The 19,432-nt window shown below is 42.0% G+C and overlaps 1 protein-coding gene across 22 annotated transcripts in view; it reads right to left on the bottom strand.

Annotated features, from left to right (window-relative positions):
* Positions 1 to 8,707: 8,707 nt before the first annotated feature.
* KDM6A (lysine demethylase 6A) overlaps positions 8,708 to 19,432 on the bottom strand; it is a 162,783-nt gene continuing 152,058 nt past the window's right edge. For 9 of the 22 annotated variants that reach the window (XM_055701744.1, XM_055701738.1, XM_055701754.1 and 6 more), the window contains 2 exons: positions 14,356 to 14,482; positions 8,708 to 13,428 (listed from right to left, as the gene is read on the bottom strand). In XM_055701744.1, the coding sequence (XP_055557719.1) occupies positions 13,132 to 13,428; positions 14,356 to 14,482 (424 nt within the window). In that variant the 3' untranslated portion in view covers positions 8,708 to 13,131. The remainder of the gene's footprint in view (positions 13,429 to 14,355; positions 14,483 to 19,432) is intronic. The other 13 variants (XM_055701749.1, XM_055701753.1, XM_055701756.1 and 10 more) reach the window with 5 other exon arrangements.

Consider the following 19,432-nt stretch of genomic DNA (forward strand, 5'->3'; position numbering starts at 1 on the left):
TTTAGGATTTGGAAACCTCAGGTTCAGGCAATTTGCTTTCCTCCTAGGTAAGATCATGAGCCTGTCCCTCCTCCTGTCTCTTCATGTCCTTCTTGCATTTTTTTGAGATATTAACTACCATGATCATGCTTTCTTGACGTCTTACCCAAAACAGCTTCATCTGTGGCTGTAAAGCTGGTTTTTTTATTAACCATCCTGACTCCCTTGCGTTTACTGAGCTTGAGTCATTCCTCCAGGAGGACTGCAGAGACCCCAGCCTCCTTGCTAAGGGGCAATTACTCATTCCAGAAATGGGGACCTTTGTGTTTTCTGAACTGAAATGAAAGAGGACTTCGGTGAGCACCACGTGGTGCTTTTGAGATCCCACATCTATTAAAGCATTAGTTTGCCAGCCTAGCCACTCTGGTGAGCACCCCAGCTCTGCCCGGGGGCAAGCAGCCCAGGAGGAGGACACCTTTCCTCACCTTGAGATGAAATGAAGTGTCGTTGTCACCCTGTTTGCTCCCAGGGGACGTCCCCGCTGCCTTGGCTCTAGCTGCCAGGTCGCTGCTCTCCCGCAGGGGCCCGGCTGCAGAGGAACTCTGTGCAGGCATTGCCCAGACCTGGGCTGCTTTGGCATCTTGGAAAAGGCAAGGAAAACTATTTCCTAGAGGTCACCACAGCTGGAAAGGCACCAGGGGAAAAACTTCCTCTGGCTGCATGCCAGAGGAGACAAAAGCAGATTGTGAACAGAAATAATTAGGTCATTATCACTGAAACCACTGGGTCCTCCAATTCCAACCCAATTAAGGGAGCATGGCAGGGCAGAGAACATCATGGTGTGAGGTGCTGTGCTTCTGCTGGTGCTGCCCCACATCAGATGAGATAAACTCTGCTCAGGGGAACATGTCATCCAAATAGACACAACAAATACATTACAGAATGCAGAAACTGTGAAGGAGGTTTCATTGCAAAAAACGCAGATGCAACTCTTTGTAGTACATCTCCTATTAATTGGATCACAATTTCCTGATAATCAGTGCAGACCTCAGGGGAAAAGGCCATAACAAAATAACATCCCCTCCAGCGTAGCTCCTGTCCCGCGGCCCTTTCCCAAGTTCCCTAGAAGCAGGAGATGCCCCTGCCTGCTGATCTCAGAATCCATCACCACACAACAACTGCACATCATTAAATTGAAATATTTGCCACGTGAAGTCACCTAAACCCAAGCTGAGATACAGGGGAGCACGTCAAGAGCACCCAGAGATGATCAGCAAGAGGAGCAAGATGCTCTCTGACATGGGGCAGATGTCCCAGTCAGGGGAGCGTGGTGCAAGAGGGCATGAAGCCCAGCCTGGCGTGGGTGAGCAGCCTCTGTGGGGGAGATGTGCAGGCTGTAGCAGAGAGGGGGAAATGTGGCTGTGCACATGTGTGCGGAAAGAGCACACCGCTCCAGCTGAAGAAGTGAGGATGAAACACAGATTTTCAGATCAGTAACTTGAGGGGCAAAGGATTGAGGCAGGAGAGGGAAGGATGTGACCTGTGCGGCAGGGAAGCGATGACTCTAGGCAGAGCATTTTAGCATGGCAAGAGGCAAATGTGAGAAAACCAAATAAAGAATCAGAGTAATTCAAGTTAAACCAACACTTAGAAGAGCATTTCAGTAATGGGGACTAAGTGGAGGAGTGTTGGACGGACATTAAACCTTCACAGTTTTTAAAACTTTAAGACACTTAATGCTTTCTCAAGACAGCCCAAGCAAATGAGTCACTTTGCAACAAGACAAACAAATGCCTGTTTTAAAAAGAGCTATTTTTCTTGCATCCTGGTGGATTTGCCATCATCAGTGACAGCCACAGATCTATGTACAGTATTGAGCTGATTACTTCATCATACCTGTGGTCTGGAAGTTTCTGCTGATGCCAACCTGCTCCTCAAACCCAAATTCTCACTCCCCTTTGAGCATTAAATACACTGAGAGAAGGTGGTGAGCATGGCTGAGACACAAGGAGTGTGTCAACGCAAAGAAAGGCTATGCTAAGGATGCTTGGCAGTGACAGCATGGAGATAAACGCTAAGAGCAGGTGACATATATTTTGAGAAAGAGATGAGCACAACCACTAAAAAGCACCAAAATGAACACATTAAAGCATACAAGACATTCAGGAAGCTAAGAGATTTGCCAGAATGCAGAGAAAGATGGTTTCTTCCATGGCAGATCGAGAGCTTGCCAAAGTAACTGGAGGAGGAAGGAGGTGCAAAAAAAGACACGGAGCAGTGAGCAGCTCTCCCTTTCTATGTAAGATTTTTTTCCCCCTGTGTTTTCAAGTTTTTGAAAGCAGGCACACCACTCAGCTTCTGGAAAATGAGAAGAAATGAATATCCTTTCTCCCCAGCCACAGAAAAACCCACTTTCTTAACTTAGATGTCCACCGCTGCCCTGTATTCCCTGCCCCCGCAGTGCATGATCTGCCTGGGGCTTTGCTCTGAAGGCAGAAATGCTAAATGTGGGTAATGGCTGGCAGGGAAGAAAGGGAATGGTGAAGCAAGATATGCTCCATGCCTCTATCCTCCCTCCAGGTGCCGCAATCTGCCAGCACGAACCTCCTTATCCCTTCCCAAGACCCTTTCTCAGTAGAACTTGGAGTTTTCCGTCACAGGTCTCCATGTTTCCCATTTGCCTGGCAGCACCCATCAACCCAGCTGCTGGTGAGCAGCGAGGGGAGAAGGTGCTGAGCCACCCCAGCACCGTCCTTCAGCAGCCAGCATGTCCACTGCGGCTGTCCCTGCTAACGCCAGCACCCTCCGGGTGAGCTGCTGAGCCAGAGGAGATGGGTGGTGGGGAGGGGACTGGCCTTTGGTCGAGCTCCAGGGTGTGAACATTTCCATGCTGAACGCCAAACTGATTTTTCTAGCACAGTGTCCACATTAATGTACAGCTTTGTATTGTCCAGCATCACACCCAAAACAACCTGTGGTTACAGCCTGGAGGGAAGGAAGCCACGGGCTGTGCTGGCAGACTCTCGGGCTCTTACCCAGCAGGGGCAGTGGGACCGGCAGGCTGGAGAAACACCAGGCGGCACGGGAACAGCCAGCTCCTGGTGTGTGCAGGGCAATCAAATACCTATTTAAGTGCAGCAGTGCTTCATTCATACAATGTCATATGTTCTCCCATCTTGTAGTCGTGTAAATAAGCCACAGACAGCATTATCCACGGTATTCTTCATCACACAGCAATAATTGCTAAAGGCTCCATCAAGGTCTGTAAACAGCATCTTGCACTGATTTTGAAAATCAGAAACTGAAGTTGCACGTATGATAATTGCCAGCTGGTTTTGTTCAGTGCTGGAAAACTCATCCCACCTTTGGTTTTTATTGTGTAGCTGCTGAAGAAGTGGCTTTTCAAAGGTATCATCAACTACCGACACACATATTGTTTCTCTGTTAACCAGAACTGAGGGCAGATCTCTGAGCACTTGTTCAAAGAACGTTTTGCTTGCCCAGACTTTTTCCCTGCTAGACTTTGCTCCTTTTCTTCTTGGTTTCCTACCGTTAAAAAATTGTATACTTTCACCACTAAGACACTTCTCATAAAACCAGTGATTTTTTCCCCCCTGCTTTTTCATTTTTCTTTTTCAGGAGAAATATTTTCTTCTGTATCTATCTCAGAGACAACCCTGTAGAATTTCTGACTGGGGCACACAGGTAAAAGCTGAAAGATGCTGAAGTAGAATTTAAACGTCAGGCTGGAACTTACAACCACACGGTTACAAACACGATTCAGTGCACACAGACACAGCAATTTCCCTCATCCGTGTCTAAGAATACCAAAATCTTTTGTTGCATTTGAGTGCCGTGATGGATAATGATCAAGGAAACTTAATCCATTTGGAACCAAAATGTCCAGCAGCCCATGATCTGTTGTAGGCTGGTTCTTGGCCAAAGTGCAGCGTTTTGCTACAAAACATGTTGGCACCACGCCACGTGAGTCCTTGGGGGGCAGCCCCATGGGGCACCGCTGGGCTGAGCCCACACCACCATTTCTCAGCAATGTTATACTCCGTCAACCTGTTGCTGAAACCGGTTTGTCATTTTTAAATTTGCCAGGTATCAGGTATCGGCACCCTTATCTGATGACCGCATATCAGTATCCCCGAGCGGCCCAGGCACTTCTGCCTCTAGCGCACCCATGATCACTTCGCCACCTAAAAGCTTACCTTCCCGCGTGGTCTCACCATGCTTTCAGGGTTGCATCAGCCTGGCAAGCATAAGCAGGCAAAAGGTTGGGCTGAGCATTAAGAACCAACAGCCCTACCCCCCCTGACATACCGTGCAGCTCCTGCTGAGCGGCCTCCCCAGGCTGACCCAGCCCCCGGGGATGGGGGTGAGCGCCCAGTCCTGCCCTGCTCCAGGCCCTCCTCAAGCAGGACTCTGGGAAAACTGCTGCTGTGCTGCTAAAAGGCTCTCACGCGGTGGGGGACCCCAGCAGCCACCGTGCTGTAGCAGGGCGGGTGGCAGGGCTGGCCTCATTTGCCCTCCACCACGCAGCAGAGCCAGCTCCACCTTGATCCTCCTTCCTCCTGATGCCCAACACAGGAGCTAGCAGAGCTGCCCTCTTTGCAATTAATACATCCCCAAGTCATTAGCATTTAATCCAGGACAGCAAAGGTAACACCGGCGTTTTGTGAGCAAGACAAGGTCCTACACATAAATACAGAGCTGTACGTCTGCCCCACATGTGCCAGCAGCTCCCAAGCCCCTGGAATACACCTCCAGACCTTCAGCTATGGGGACATTTGCCCTTTGTGGTGGCCTTGGACTACTGGAACCAAATGGCAGCAGACGCTCCTCTTACATTGTGCTGGACACCCTACCCAGTGCCACTAGCCTCAACCCCCCCTTTCTCCCCTGGAAACCCTCCCCCAAACCCTGTGGCAACTGTGACTGGCTGCTGATTATTTTCCTTGGCTTTTTCCACAGCCCAAGCGAGGCCATTCCTGGTGGCCCATTTATCCTTCGCTAGCCAAAATTCACTCCTATCAGAGGTCCATTTTGCTTCTTAAATAGGTGACTTTTGCACCCACCTGAAACTTGCCAGGAGGTGATCAAGCCTCCTGTGCACCCACTGCCACCCCTCAGCCTTCTCCAGGCACTGGAACAGTCCTTTAAGTTGCTGCTGCGAAGGTCAGCCAGCCATCGGGACAGCCCACTGGCAGTGATGTAATGGAGAAAAAACCCTCAACCGCTTAAATTTCCATATCTTAAGAGCTGAACAAATTAAAACTCTAGCAGCAGTCAGGACATGAACTGCACGTTTCACTTTGCATATGGCATTGAAAGCTAAAGATGCCTGACCACCGCCACAAGAAAAGTCCAGTTTCCTCAAAGGACTACTCACTTTCCCACTGGTTTGGTGCTGAAAAGTACAGAGCAGGAAAGAGGTGAAAGTATTCTTTTTATTCCTGATCATCTTTCTCTGTGCCTGGAAGGCTAATATAAACGTTCAATTAATATAAATGTCACTGGACACATCTTACACTATTTTTTCTCTCAGTCTTCTCTTGTGGTGTCCTTTCTGCCCCTTTAAATGATTTGAAGTTTTCACACGTACTTTACAGCCAGCTCTTTCATACCACATTTCAATGTTCCTGTGGACTCTGGCAATGGCTGGGTTATACCCCTTGGCTTCAGGTGGGATTCTTTCAAGTATCTCCTGGCTCTGTGAAGTAAAGGAGTTAGTGCTTTAGCCCGTTCATTGCACCATTAGTCCATCAATTAACCATTGCCTGGGCTTTGCTACTTTTGAATTGCTCTCTCCTATGCCCTTTCTGCCTTGGTCTTGGTTTTCACCAGCTTCAGTCCCAAATCACGTGTCCCTCCCTACATCCTGGGCAACAGCGCAGTTAAGCCAGGCCTGAAAATACCTATCAGAAAAAAAATAACTGTGGGATGTGTCCGAGAGTGGTGTACCATCCTGCTAGAAACTGGAGCATGCTGCCTTCTGCCGAAGAGGAACCAGCGCCCTGCAGGAGCTCAGGGCAGGACAGGAGGGAGGCAGTGGGCTCTAATGATAGATCCATTCCCATCCCACCTCCACACGTGTCCCCCAGCTGCCGTGTACACCCAATGCTGTGCCGTTCCCCAGCAGGGGCAGCAGCAATTTTATTTTAATGCTTTTACAAGGCCCATGGGAACGGGGGGCTGGCAGGGACCTGCGAACACCAGTGCCCAAGCGGTGAGGCTGGAAGCTGAGCCACCTCGCTGCCGTCACTGCGAGGTGACTTTTCCCTTCTTCCGCCCCTGCGGTATGCTTTTATGGTACCTAATCTTTTAATGGGTGCTCACCTCTTCGCAATCCCTCCCTCCCACCTTAACACCAAGTGGTGGGACAGCCCAGCCTGCTGGGACTGGGCCAAGGACCACCGCTCTGGAGCCAGGCAGCTGACACTCACTGACGTTACTCTGGCCAGTGGTGACAGCTCCTGTGGGGCTCAGGGGTTGTCCCCACGTTCCTACCCTAGACACGCAGCCCTGCTGCACCCCACCCCAGCCCATGTAACCCTCCCGCGGTGTGGGCCCTGCCCCAGGTGCACGCGTAGCCTGCTCTCCCTCTCCACCTGGTATTTTAACTTCGCACATACCTCCTGGCCCTGACAGGAAACCTGACATGTTCCCTGCTCCCTCCCCTGTTACCAAGTGTGTCCTGCTCTCCCTCCTTTTCGGAGGAATGCCATTATTTTTCTGGAATGAAGCTGCCCTGGGACCTGGTGGGCCCCCACGCCCACATGGCTGCCTTGCTAGCAGCCTGCTCCCTGGCATCTTGTGCCTTCCTCCACAGGGTCCGGCAGGTAGCGGCCCTGCAATGAGCTTGCTTGACCTTGAGCTTCAGCATGGTCTTCAGCTTGAACTTGTCTGAGCATCACCTGCATCCCTCCTTCCTCTGCTGTAATCATCAACACAACGGAAGCAGCCAAGATGGCTTGTCGCAGAGGTGGATCATCACCCTCGGCCACCTTTCCCGCCTTGCTGCATCACTCGCTGACCTCCCAACCAGTGTTTTCTCCATCTGGTCCCCACACTGGCTAAAACAGCCATGGAAGATGAAGCTTCCCTACCACCCGTATCTGTTGGCCCTACCTCAGCCATTTAATTCGTTGGGCCATGACTCTGCTATGGATCCACACAAGATGGCTCTGACCCTGGGGAGCTCAGGTTTAAGAGCCCTCTTCCTAGCCCTCTGCCAAATAACGTTTCTACTGCAGCCCCTCCCCAGGATCAGGCCAGCAACCAAGGATGAGCACCCCCTTCCCATCATCTCAGTTGAATGCCTGCATCTTCCACCCCCTAACCAATTAACGTGTTTGTGGCCAGGATCATCACCAACCGGGGAGTCCCCAAGCCCTGCCCACCTTTGTTGCAAGAATCTGCTGTACTGTGCTGCACTTGACTTTGCCAAGCTGTACTCATTTAAGCAAAGCAGCATCATTTATTACTGCTTGGGAAATCCTTCCAACTAGCCAGGCACAGCTTCAGTATACTTTGTCTTCAGGATCACTAAGTTATCTGCCAAAAAAATTCAGGAATTTCGGGGAATTTTCTGTCACTAGGTACTTCACCCTTTCTAGTGATCTTTCTCTAATTTACTTATATCGCTATCAGTATCACTACTTCTAAAATATAATCAGTGGTAGGACTTCACTTCTCCATAAAAGCAAAGAGATACTGCTCCCAAGTTATGTACCTGAAGGAAAGCTTAAAAAAATCAAATGCTCGGTTGAATATATTCACAGAATTTAAACGAGGCTCAGAAATACAGGACTATTTCTTTATGGGATTCCTTCATCATCCAGCTCCTCCAGGACAGTTCTCAATCCACAGTTCAGCAGCATATGTTGCTATTTATTTCTAATTCCCTTTTATCTTTAATTGAACTTTTTTACTATTTTATTTTTTAAACAGCCATTTGTATCTCTGGTTTTATCCAACCCCTAATAATACCTTTTCTTCTATTAGTCTGTATCTTCCAAAAATCCTTGCAATAAATGCCATGCCTTTGGCCATTTTCATCCTCTTACACTTTGATTTTTAATCCGCCTGCTACTGTGATTTGTAACCACAAACAAATCAGAACCACTTGCAGTAGGCTCAGCTGTGGAGCTCAAGGGCCCCAAGACTGAAGTTCCTTGGAAAGCGAGTTAGTCCCCTCCATTTGGTTTAGGACTCCTGCCTCCCCCCGCCCTGCCCACTCACTACACTTGGAATTATCCAGAGATTATAAATGTTTCACCTTGTACCATGCGCTTCATAATTTAAGAAGCAGAACTGCTTCGTAATAACTACAATTGATAAAATATTAACTTGTGCTTTTTTTAATAAAAATGAAACAAAAGCATTCTAAATCATAGCAGCTTATAGATCAAAACTGTCCATTGGTTAGGAGCATAGTGTAATTAAGAAGTATGAAACTGCAAAATACTAAAGCCCTGCAGCAATTCAAATTCACGACAAAACTTTCATGCACAATGAGCAATACTGCCTGATGCTTTACTGATTTGGTCTACTTGTTCACTGGTGAGACACACATTTTCTTCCTTGGTGATGGCACATCCTCTTTTCCAAAGGGGAGGAAAGGTACAAAGCCCTTTTAATTAGCGCAGAGTAGCTCTTTCCCTAGTTAGCAATATTTTTTTACAGCACTGAGAAACGAGGACTTTTTGTTTACCATTAGTTGAGGTAAGTTATCTTGCTTTTATTTGGGTTTAAGACTACTGTAAAGGAGTAGCTTTTCAGTTGCAGCATGGTTTGTCAAGATTACAATATTTACGACTGCATAAAATACATAAGTAAAAAATTATGATTTGTAGAGTTCGTTATCAAGAACTGAGACTTACATCTTTACAGAACTGCAAATACTGGCTTCCTAACTGCTAGTTGATAATTTTGCTGGCAAGAGCATTTGTTATGCTTTTCTTTAATCTCTATACCCTTTTGTCCGACTGTTGTAAGAACTAGCAAGAAAGTCGCTTATAGCTATGGTTAAACTGTTGTAACAGCATTAGACAAGCTGTACTGATTCTTCATTAAAACACCCTTCGTTTGAAGCTACAATGTAAGAGGCGATTCTTTTTGTTCAAAAGAAACTATCAGCATGCTCTGTGCCTTTAACACTTCACATTGATTACAAAAAATTTAACAATGCAATCACTAACATACCCCACTAATGAGAAATTATGAGAAATTGTTTGATGCAGAACCTTCTGCATCAGTCAACTCTGATCGATAAGAAAGCTATCAATTTTGAAATTTAGATTTAATGCATTTTCAAGAAGCTAATGAGAAAGAGCAACTTAAAATAAATACCATCATTAAAACTGCAAACTGTTACAATGATATATTATAAACTTGTCCTAAATAAACCTAGTGCTTCAAAAATTTACCAGTGAATTCGTATTACAAAATATGTGAAAATACAATAGAATACCACAAAACAACGTCCTTTTTTGGGGTCAACAATGACACCAAGATGATTCAGTCTCAACTTTTAAAATTGTTAATAGAACATATTGTAATATATAAGTTGCAATTTGGTTGAATTCTAGAGAACATCCCCATCCAAACTCAAATTTACTTTTTTCATTCCTCCTCTAAAACTAGTGCCAAACCTCCTGTCAAAGCCGGTATTTTCTCGAAGAGCTTTAAAGTTTAGCCGTTACTTATTTTCTATTACTACATTTTGGCAGCAACTATTTATTGGTCTGTTATTGCAAAAAGTGCAATTTAACAATAAACCAGTCTGAAGGTCATTCTATGTCTTGAGGATACATACCATATATTTCTTTAAAAATAATCATACTTTTGTAAGCAATACTTTACAGTAGACACCTCAAATCTACCATAGATGTAAAACTTAAAACGAGAAAAATTTAGTCTCTAAATCTTTATACACATATGTATATTCGAGTTTCTATATATATTATATATATACACAAGCACAAGAGTATATATAAAATATATATAATCAGATTCAAAAAAGAACAAAAACTGGGCACTGTACATAAAATCTTTTTAAAACTCAAACAATAGAAAAACTTTAAACATTAAACAATTTTAATAAAAGTTTCTGTACAATGCTAAGCAGTTTTATTTACATATAGAAAATGTAATAGGAGTAGTGTTTGAAATTACAGAACTCCTTAAAATTTCAATGGCAGGTAATCTGGAAAAAATAACAGCATTCCATTCACAAATATTTTCAAGCAATAAATATGTATTTATAAATAGTGTAAATTTACATCAAGATTAGAAACAAAAATCACAAATCTGAAGTTTATTCCTTAGTCTATGTGCAACCCATTTATCTTTGTGACTTGGCTGTTAATTGTTTTAAATTTTATTTAGGAACCAAAAGTGTAACCGTCATGGTTTCAAAACAAGACAGAAAAACATAAAAGCAGTAAAAAATTTATATCACCTAACTCTTCACATTAAAAAAAAAAAAAAAAGTTGCCCAAAGAAAGACTTAAAATTTCTAACTACCTTACAAAGAAATGACCAGCTAAGCTAGTACTTTTTCCAAGGGGAATTCTGAAGGGGAAAAATGGATGAAACCAACTCATCAGCCCAGAAACAGAGAAATACAAAAGAGGTGGTCTTCAAGTCAGTAGTCTGTATAATGTTGCCAGTTTTGTCAGATATATACAAAACATGGAATTATTTTTTTGAAGTACAGCTGGATGAGCTTTATTTGTTTTGAGTTCTGGAGTAGGAGGCAGTGCTCTCTCCTGTCCAGTTGGTTGACACTCCGCACTTGGAAGGTTGCATAGACACAGCTTTCAGCCAGCAGCCTTACGGGATAGCTACAAAAATCAGTGGTGCAGAACTGGGTCACTTCCTGAATATCAGAAAAGTTTTCATTTAATGTCCATGAAAAAATGTCAAGATGAGGAGGATGGCAATGGAGGAGCCTGAAAAAGAAAACATTAAATTACCTTTTCTACAAGGGTGTAAAACTCAGTTGTTTAACCAAGACCTGCACAAGCTGCAACTATGAGACTTTGAAGTCACACGCACTTCTGTTTCTACACCTCAGAACTCTTGCAAGTGGACACCAGCACTTTTTTCCAGCTTACTCAAATACAACGTGTATTTTATGACTACTCTGCATTAGGATTTTGCCTGTACTGCAGACTGGAGCACGCTGTGGGGATGTCTGTGTTAATATGATGTGAGCTGACAAAACAAGTCCCATTGTGGCAGGAAAGAGCTCCATGTGGGCTCAGCATAGATAAATCTTTATATAAACTAAAACAGGGATTCTCAACCTGTTCACCGGGGGGGGGGGGGGGGGGGGGCACTGTCCATTTGTGCCTCTTCAAATGCCTTGCAGGCTTCTTTTTTTTTTTCTTCCCTCTACCTAAACAGTAACATATAACCCTGAAGACAGGATATCTGTGGAAAGGGTCTTAGATTCTCTGATATGAGGACAAAATTGGCTGGTTGGCTTTTTCAAGTCCTGGAAACACCAGCACAGTGCCTCAAGGGTGAAGTAAGCTAGGTGCCTTGCTCCTGCCTGCTTGCAGGAAACAAGGTCTCGGAGATCCCTAACTATTTCCCAGTATTGCACTTTGTGGCATTACCATCAAAATACTGAATCTTTGATGACATTTGCTTCTCTTTTCCTGCTGATCAGTCCTGTCATCATGTGGAACCCCTTCAAGTAGCTGCTCACAATCTTTAAAGACACTTTTAAGTCATACTGTGGTACCCACCTATGAAACACTAACACTAACCGATGCCCATGTTTGCTCCCGAACACAGAGCCTCTGTCAGGCCTCTATTACACCTCTGCCACCTGAGATTACCTTCATCCTGTGACTCGAAACAAACCTTAACTCTTCTCCCAGATCTGAGAGATGTCACTTTTAGGGTGTGACTCTTCTCAATCGAGACCATATCCCCTTTAAAAGAAATGGATGTGTACACCAATTTCACAAGAGAACAATTAATAACGCCCTTTAGAGCTGCAGGTATAGGCTTTGGTGGGATCTACTCACAGGTTGAGAACCCTTGTTCTAGGGACAATATCATCACTGTTACCTATATAATGTTATAAACACAGACAACAAAATACCCCTCCCTCCCCCCTCTTTTCTATACAGAAACGTTCTTGCCCCTTTCCACTCAACTGGATGACATATCTGAGAACGAGTTTACTTATATGCTTTTCTGTAACAGATCACCACTTCAAAATTGCAGTATTTCACAAATTATGACAATGGGCTCCTAGAAGTATGAAGTTCAACCACCTCAGGCTCTGTAGGACCAATGAAGATGATTAAATTCAGAGGACATGGTCCTGCACTCTTGCCAGCCTCAACAGCTGAACCTTGAGGCCGCAGCTCAAAAGGCCACAACTTATGCTAGCATTACAGGAAATAACTGTCTAAACATACATTTTCCACAGCACCTGGAAATGAATCAAAAGGCACAGCCGTTTCTGGGCTGCTGTATTTAACTCAACATGAAATTCTCATAACACTTCGTCCAATGTTTGTCTCCTTTAACAGAAAGGCAAGGCTTAAAAATAAATCCAGCATCACTTTAATTGTGATTACAAACAAGCCGTCTTTGCCTGAAACAATGAAACCTGGGTGAAATGTTAGGACAGTTGTGCTGACACAGTTCAAAGCAGGAGGCTGCCATATATAGCACAAAGCTATAATGGCAAAGAGGCTTTTCGCTTTAAATTGAAATGCAAAGGAGGCCCCAAGCCAAAAGACAGAACTGTTTGAGAGCATCCGCTTGCTAAGCAGAAGGACAGTGCTGATTCAGGAGGGGATGGGTGGGGAAGGGGAAGGGAAGGGGTCTGAGTGCATAGGATGCTCTGCTGCTATACTGACTTCATACCACAACCAATGTATTAGAGATGCTCTTGAACCTGGTGCTAGTTTCTCCAAGCTTCACTGTCCTGATTCTTCCCATCTCCATCTGATCCAGTTATGGTCTTCAGGTGATCTCTATTGGATTTTTAAAGCCACAACTTTATGAATTGTAACATCATACTTTTCCTGAAAACTCAGCGGTTATGTTCTGCAGTAAGTTACTGTACTATTTCACATAATTCTGACTCTTCAGCATTTTGTTCTGTAAATTTCACACATGACCCATACCTCCACTTGAATCAGAAAGTCCACAGTACTCATGCAATGGAGTACCAAGACAGTCTACAACTGCTTTACAAATAATGTACTTATGCACCCACTTATTAATTTGACTTACTAATGTAAATTGATCATAGACTTGCATCAAGTCCTCCATTTTGTACTGTTCTAGCACCACAAAATTTTCCAGGTTCGTGCTTATCTTTCGTGCACAGTCTTGGCAATGTACAACATAGGTCTTTCGAGAATTGCTCTCACTAGTGACAAAAAGCAGATCAAAGACTTCCACCTATTAGATAGGAAACAGAAAGTGAACTGTTACAATTTCATTTTTTAGAAGTTGAACGATGAAAAATGCATCTTCTTTAAGATTTAAAACCTTACCCTGTGCATGCAAAGAGAAAAATTAGATTTGTTCAGGGAAAAACTATCCTTCTAAGGCTCAAGCAGAGAAGCAAAATATTGTAAAACCACCAATATTACACATAGGTGCCTGCATGAACAGTGCTGCGGGAAAGCTTTTGGTCAATGTTGACAAAGCAGGATCCACACTCTGAATAGGCATTCCTCAGTAAGGTGGCGATTTATAACTATTATACCTAATTTTCCTTTTTAAAATTTGTCTGCAAATGAAGTTCTTGATTTATTTCCTCACTACTGAGTTACATGCTCATCCTGCCCAAGAGGGTCAGTCAGAAGATAACTAGAAACTGATTTTCAAGGGGTAGGGTAATTTTTATTTTCCTTTAAGCTTCATGAAAACTATTATCCAGTACTTTAAAGGAACTGTTATCAGAAAGTAGAATCAAAAATTTCAGAAAAAAGGTATGTCCTGTGAAGAAAATGTACTTAAATTCTCTCTCTTTTGGGGCTGTTGTTTACTTCTAAAATGACAACAGACACACCTTTAAAATGACGCTCAGCCGATCAAATTATATGCAGGAAAGGATAACAACTTTTTATAATAACTGAGAATTGAAAATCGACCTAGTGAATAACAATGTTGTGGTAGAGACTGAAGAAAAATACAGCCTGTGTCTAGAAAAACAGCTTGCTAAGCTCTTTGAAGACAGTACTGCATCACATATATGTGCTTATAGCATACAGTAGATGCTGCAACTTAAAAGCAAAATTAAAATAGCAACAAAAAAAAGACAGGACAAAATTTAAATAAATATTATAGTAGTATGCAAGCCCAACACATATTTTTACTGACCTCACAAATGCTACAGTAATGAGCTGGCTCGTCCTTTGCTCGCCCGTGCCAGACAATCTCTTTTCCTGCAGCAATTAGAGCTTCCCTCAGTGTCTGACACTGTTTGAGAGTTCTTAACAGGCAGTACCTGCAAACAAAAAACATTTGTCTATCAGGTCAATATTCAACTTTACAGCAAGATTCAAGTAGGCCTCATTTTCTTCCAAGACCCTGTACCCAGAGTTTCCTCTTCCTCCAGGGGTTCAGGAAAAGCTGGCTAATAACAATCACTGGACTCATGACTTAGGTAGGACCACACGCTTGTGGAACTCTGTGTAGATTTGCTCCAATTCAGTACTGCCCCTTGCCCTGCAAATGGGCTGTACCTTTCATTTTTGACTGGAATGCACGAATGCTTTTTTAAGCAAAACAAACCAATGTGTTTTCAAAAACAATTAATGTATTTTATTTTGAACTATGAACGTATCAGCAAAAAGTCAGTCTGAACTGCCAAGTTCAAAGTAACCGTTTACATTTACATTTTGTGTCATTGACTATAACCTATTCCAAAGAACTGTTTTAACTAACCCTGCTACTTCCTCAGCACTACTAAATTTTCAGTTATCCAAAATCTGAAAACTCAAGTTCTGACAGGAATCACTCTACAGACAGTGGGAATAAAACCTATTAACAAGTTATCTTCTGTGTAAAAGGAAAAAGAACAGACAGGTTGCTATCAGAAAAGGAAATACCTTCATAGGAAAAAAAAATTAACATTGGAAAACAACATTTTTTAAACACATTTTCTGAATGAAGAAAAGAACTGGTCAAATGTGAAATGGAATTTAACAACTCCCTGCCATACTTCTGTGAAGGATTAAAAAATATATATTGATTTTCATAATTTTATTCAGTTCTCTTCTGCAGTAGAAAATCTAACTTGTTTTCTAGCATTGTATAAACTACATACTCTAAAAAAAAAGAGCTGGCAAAATAGGTCACCAGATTTCTAAATTACAATGTTATTTACAATAATTTTTAGCTCTCAGCTATCCTATTTATTTGAGCTGCAGCCTTTGCAGCCTTTAATTTTCTCCTCCACAGGGTGGTTACGTTACATGCTCACTAGATGCAGAAGGAAGATTGAAAAAATGGAAGTGGAAGAATAAACATTGGACAGAAAACAAAGTGCTCAAGAGTTCTATCAAAATATTTTCATCTTGATCCTTCTCCCATTTTAAAGCCTTAAACTTGTAATATATATGGTCTGTATTAAAAAAAACCCACGTTTCTTTCATGTGTTTCCAAGTAGTTAATAGAATCTTAGGGTTGAGATACTCTCCTCTTGATGTTTTTACACTCAGCCTGTTCATCTTTACTGAAAACAAGCCTATGACTTCATTAATGCATTAATACCCTCACCATAAGGATAATGCAAACCTGAAAGTGTGTTTCTATGTTAAACATTAGGTTTTCATATACTGGATTTCCCGAAAATTACAACAGCTCATTTAGTTGTAACTCCTTCAACACTCTCGAAGTTTGATGTTCCTATATGATAGGTATATATATGCATATATATATATATACACACACACACAAAAATATATATGATAAGTCCTATATGATGATAAGGCCAAGCACACGTGGTAGATCATGTTAATGTGCTTCTGACAAGTGCAGTAACTTTGGTATAGCATTCTTTTATGCAATACTGCCCAATTTCAAAGAATCTTAAAAGCTACCGTTCTTTTCTGCTGCTGTCTGGAAAAGTCTTTGGGTATACCAAAGAGTGACCGGAAGCACATCTGCACACTTGCTACCATTGTTCTCCACTCTTGACTTCCAAAGAATTTTCAGTGTTATTTTCAAAGAGTTTTCTAGTGTCACAGTTGTGAAAAAAGAATTTCCCAAATGTAACCCACATATAACACCACTGCAATGTTTTCCAAATTCGTAACCAATGCCAAAAACAATAGCTAGAAGGTGAATTCCACCTCCCTGGATAAAATTCAGGCCCTAGTAATGGCACCTGAAAATGTAAAACAATTTTATACTGTCAAAGAATGGGAGAAAGCATATGAACGATCACTTCAAAAATGCACTGCAATTGCCTAAAGTTTGGGTAGCCCAAAAAAGCCCAAAAGGTGCCAAGTAGAATACAATGTTTAAGTTAAACAGTGTCAACTTTCAGTATTGTAAGCCTGCTTTTATTCTTGTACAGTGAGAATTCAGTCAAAAGAAATCTAGACCATACCTCTCAAATTCTTACAGGTATGGCATAAAGAGAGTAAGTGAATCATATCTAGTCAAATTCAAATATTTAAGAGATTTTTAAATAGATATCATCCCAATTTATTCTAGAAAGGCAGTAAGAAACCCACTGGAATATTCAGATATACAGTACAACTTTTCAAAGTATGGAGACCACCCCAAAGGCAATGCAAGACTGACCTCTTTGTATCCTTCAGTCACATACCTTCCCTAATGATACTGAAATGTATTTTATCTCGCTCCATGATCTTGTGCAAAATTATTTCTCCCATGTCATCACAAGTCATGTTCTTTTACGTTTCTAAAACTATTTTTTGTAAAAGAACTTAGTCTTTCAGTTACTTTGGAATTAATTTTTTAAGCCTTTATTACTATGTTCCCACTACCTCCAAAATTCTTCTCTTCCTCAGATGCATTTATAAAAGTCCTAAATTTCATCCAAGAGGTTTGCTGTTAATTTTTCTTTTCTTGAGGGTTGTGCTCTTCCTCAGCTGACTTTGAAATCATTTTGTCTGCCTTTGTCCCTGCTCATGATTCTAGTGCCTGTATCAAATTTTTAAAAAACATCTCATGAGGAAGTTTTAGTTTTTGCTCTGTCTTTTATCTAGCAGGAGAGCATCCAGTTGCACATTAACTAAAAATATAAGGAGGTCCAAAAGCAAAGCTTCCCTGTTCTATTTCTCTTCATCATTAATTTGGTTCCCAATATTTATATGTATGCTTAAATTTTAGTTTATCACCTCTGTAGCAGTTACTCTTACATAGTAACTGTGACATCGTAACAGTAAATCACATAGTAACAGCAGGACATATTTGTATTTAACTTTCAGACTGGAATTGCAAACTACTTCTTACCATTTTCCGAGAGCTACTCTTCTGCACTATTCTGATACTTAAGAAGCCCCAGAGACACAAGTCAAACTACCTAAACACTTCAGGTATCTTTGACATACCATTTTAGATACAGACCTGCATTTGGAAAAAGATGACAGCCGTGTCACTAATGTATTTTTTTTTCCCTGGTGACAGATGAAAAGTCAGCTATTCAAAATGAAATTCAACCAGCTGTATAAGGAATCACTATTTCTCAAGTGTTTTTATACACATCCATACACACCTATATATAAACACACAAATGCCTACATTTTGTACATAGTAAAATCCAGGAGCAGTGGACGATAGCTACTTGCCAGCTGGTGCTATTTTCCTGCAGACAAGCAGTCCATAGAAAAATTATGCAACTGCTTTCCTATCTTAAGGAGATTCATGAAAGTTTGTGCATTTCCAGCATGCTTTACAAAGCCAAGGTCACGTACTAGACTGTGTATTCCGATGACACCCATTTCTAGTAACAACTATACAGTAACTACAGAAGTGATCACAACAAAGACTTATCTCAGGTTACTGGTACCAGATGTCACAAAGCAGAGCCCATCATTGGGCCTTCCTCCCTTTTGCACACAGCATGCAACTTGGGATTTGGCTGACAACTAACTTTGGTGGAGGGTTTAATCCAAGTAAACCGAAAATGGTTTCAGTAGACTGGAAAAAGCAAATGTATACAAGACCAAAGTTTGTATCTGCTCCTCAGCATCTTTGTTTATTTGTAATGTACCCCTAAAATTTAGGTGTTTCACTAGAAAAAGCTCAGCTGCTGTCAGCCAGCAAGACAACACGAAGCCACCATTTTGTCCTCTGCGATTCTTCACAACATTTTAAGCAATTCTCTTGGAGAAGGATGCTGTGCTCAGTCATGTTTTTCTCCTTTTAAGCCTAAACCATGGCAACCCCCCCCCCCCAAACCTGTGCAAATGCAAAATACAGGTGCCAAAATATTGAAATCCTATTTTGCCAAAAACATTCCAGAACTGCTTTGAGCTTTACAATAGATGCCTGCTGGGCCTGGAAAGATCTATGAAGATAATTGTGAAATAGGTTCATGGTGTTTTTCTTCTTCTTCTTCTTTTTTTTTTTTTTTTTTTAATGGACTTCTTGAGTTCCCTCCCTCCCACATCCTGCTTCTTTCCTCCCTATTTCTCATTTCTAACTATTCACTTTCTCCTCTCCCTTTTATGACAGCTGGCATCCTGAATATGAGCACTAATAGCTTAACTGAAGGGGCAGGACTGTCAAGCCTTCAGCAAAGATTTTCTTTACCCTAGATACTAGATTTTAAGAAAGTATTCATGCATAAATGCTATTCCAAACTCTAGTTTTACAGTGACTACACAAACCTCCCCGTCTTCAACTTCAACATTCCTAGTCCTTACAAAGTTATCATGTCACCAATTCCACCATTCCGCTATAAATGTTCAAGTCTAAATCAGATTTTCTCCTGTAAAAAGGTGTCTCACTCAGATGGCATCAATAAATCCTACTGGGGGAAAAAAGAAATTATTGTCTTTTTTTGCAAGTTAACACACCAATTTTTTTAAGGTTCATTCAAGGCAAATTATAAAAGGATTCAATGCTTGTGGATCTCGTATATTGCTAAGACTAAGAAGTACTCAAGCTAGAAGCTCCTTTGGTAGGCTTAGGGAAACAAGAGAGTGCTGCTGCTAGAGTATTCTCATGATGACAAATTTGCTTTGGAATTAATTCCCCCATTTTCTTTAGGACAAACCTATGATATATGCTTAAATGTCCATCCATTCCTCAGTGGAGGTGTAGTGCTGCTGCAGTATGATTTATATTTACTTGAAGTTGCACTCTTTATAACGAAAACTACTAAAGATGCTCCAAGCCTGGAATATTGCTGCATTTTGAAATCTGTGTAAGAGAATGTCACTAAATTCAATCATCACTTTACACATCAGTTAATTCA

The sequence above is a fragment of the Falco cherrug genome, chromosome 2 (assembly GCF_023634085.1).
Source record: "Falco cherrug isolate bFalChe1 chromosome 2, bFalChe1.pri, whole genome shotgun sequence".
In the NCBI taxonomy this organism is placed as follows: domain Eukaryota; kingdom Metazoa; phylum Chordata; class Aves; order Falconiformes; family Falconidae; genus Falco; species Falco cherrug.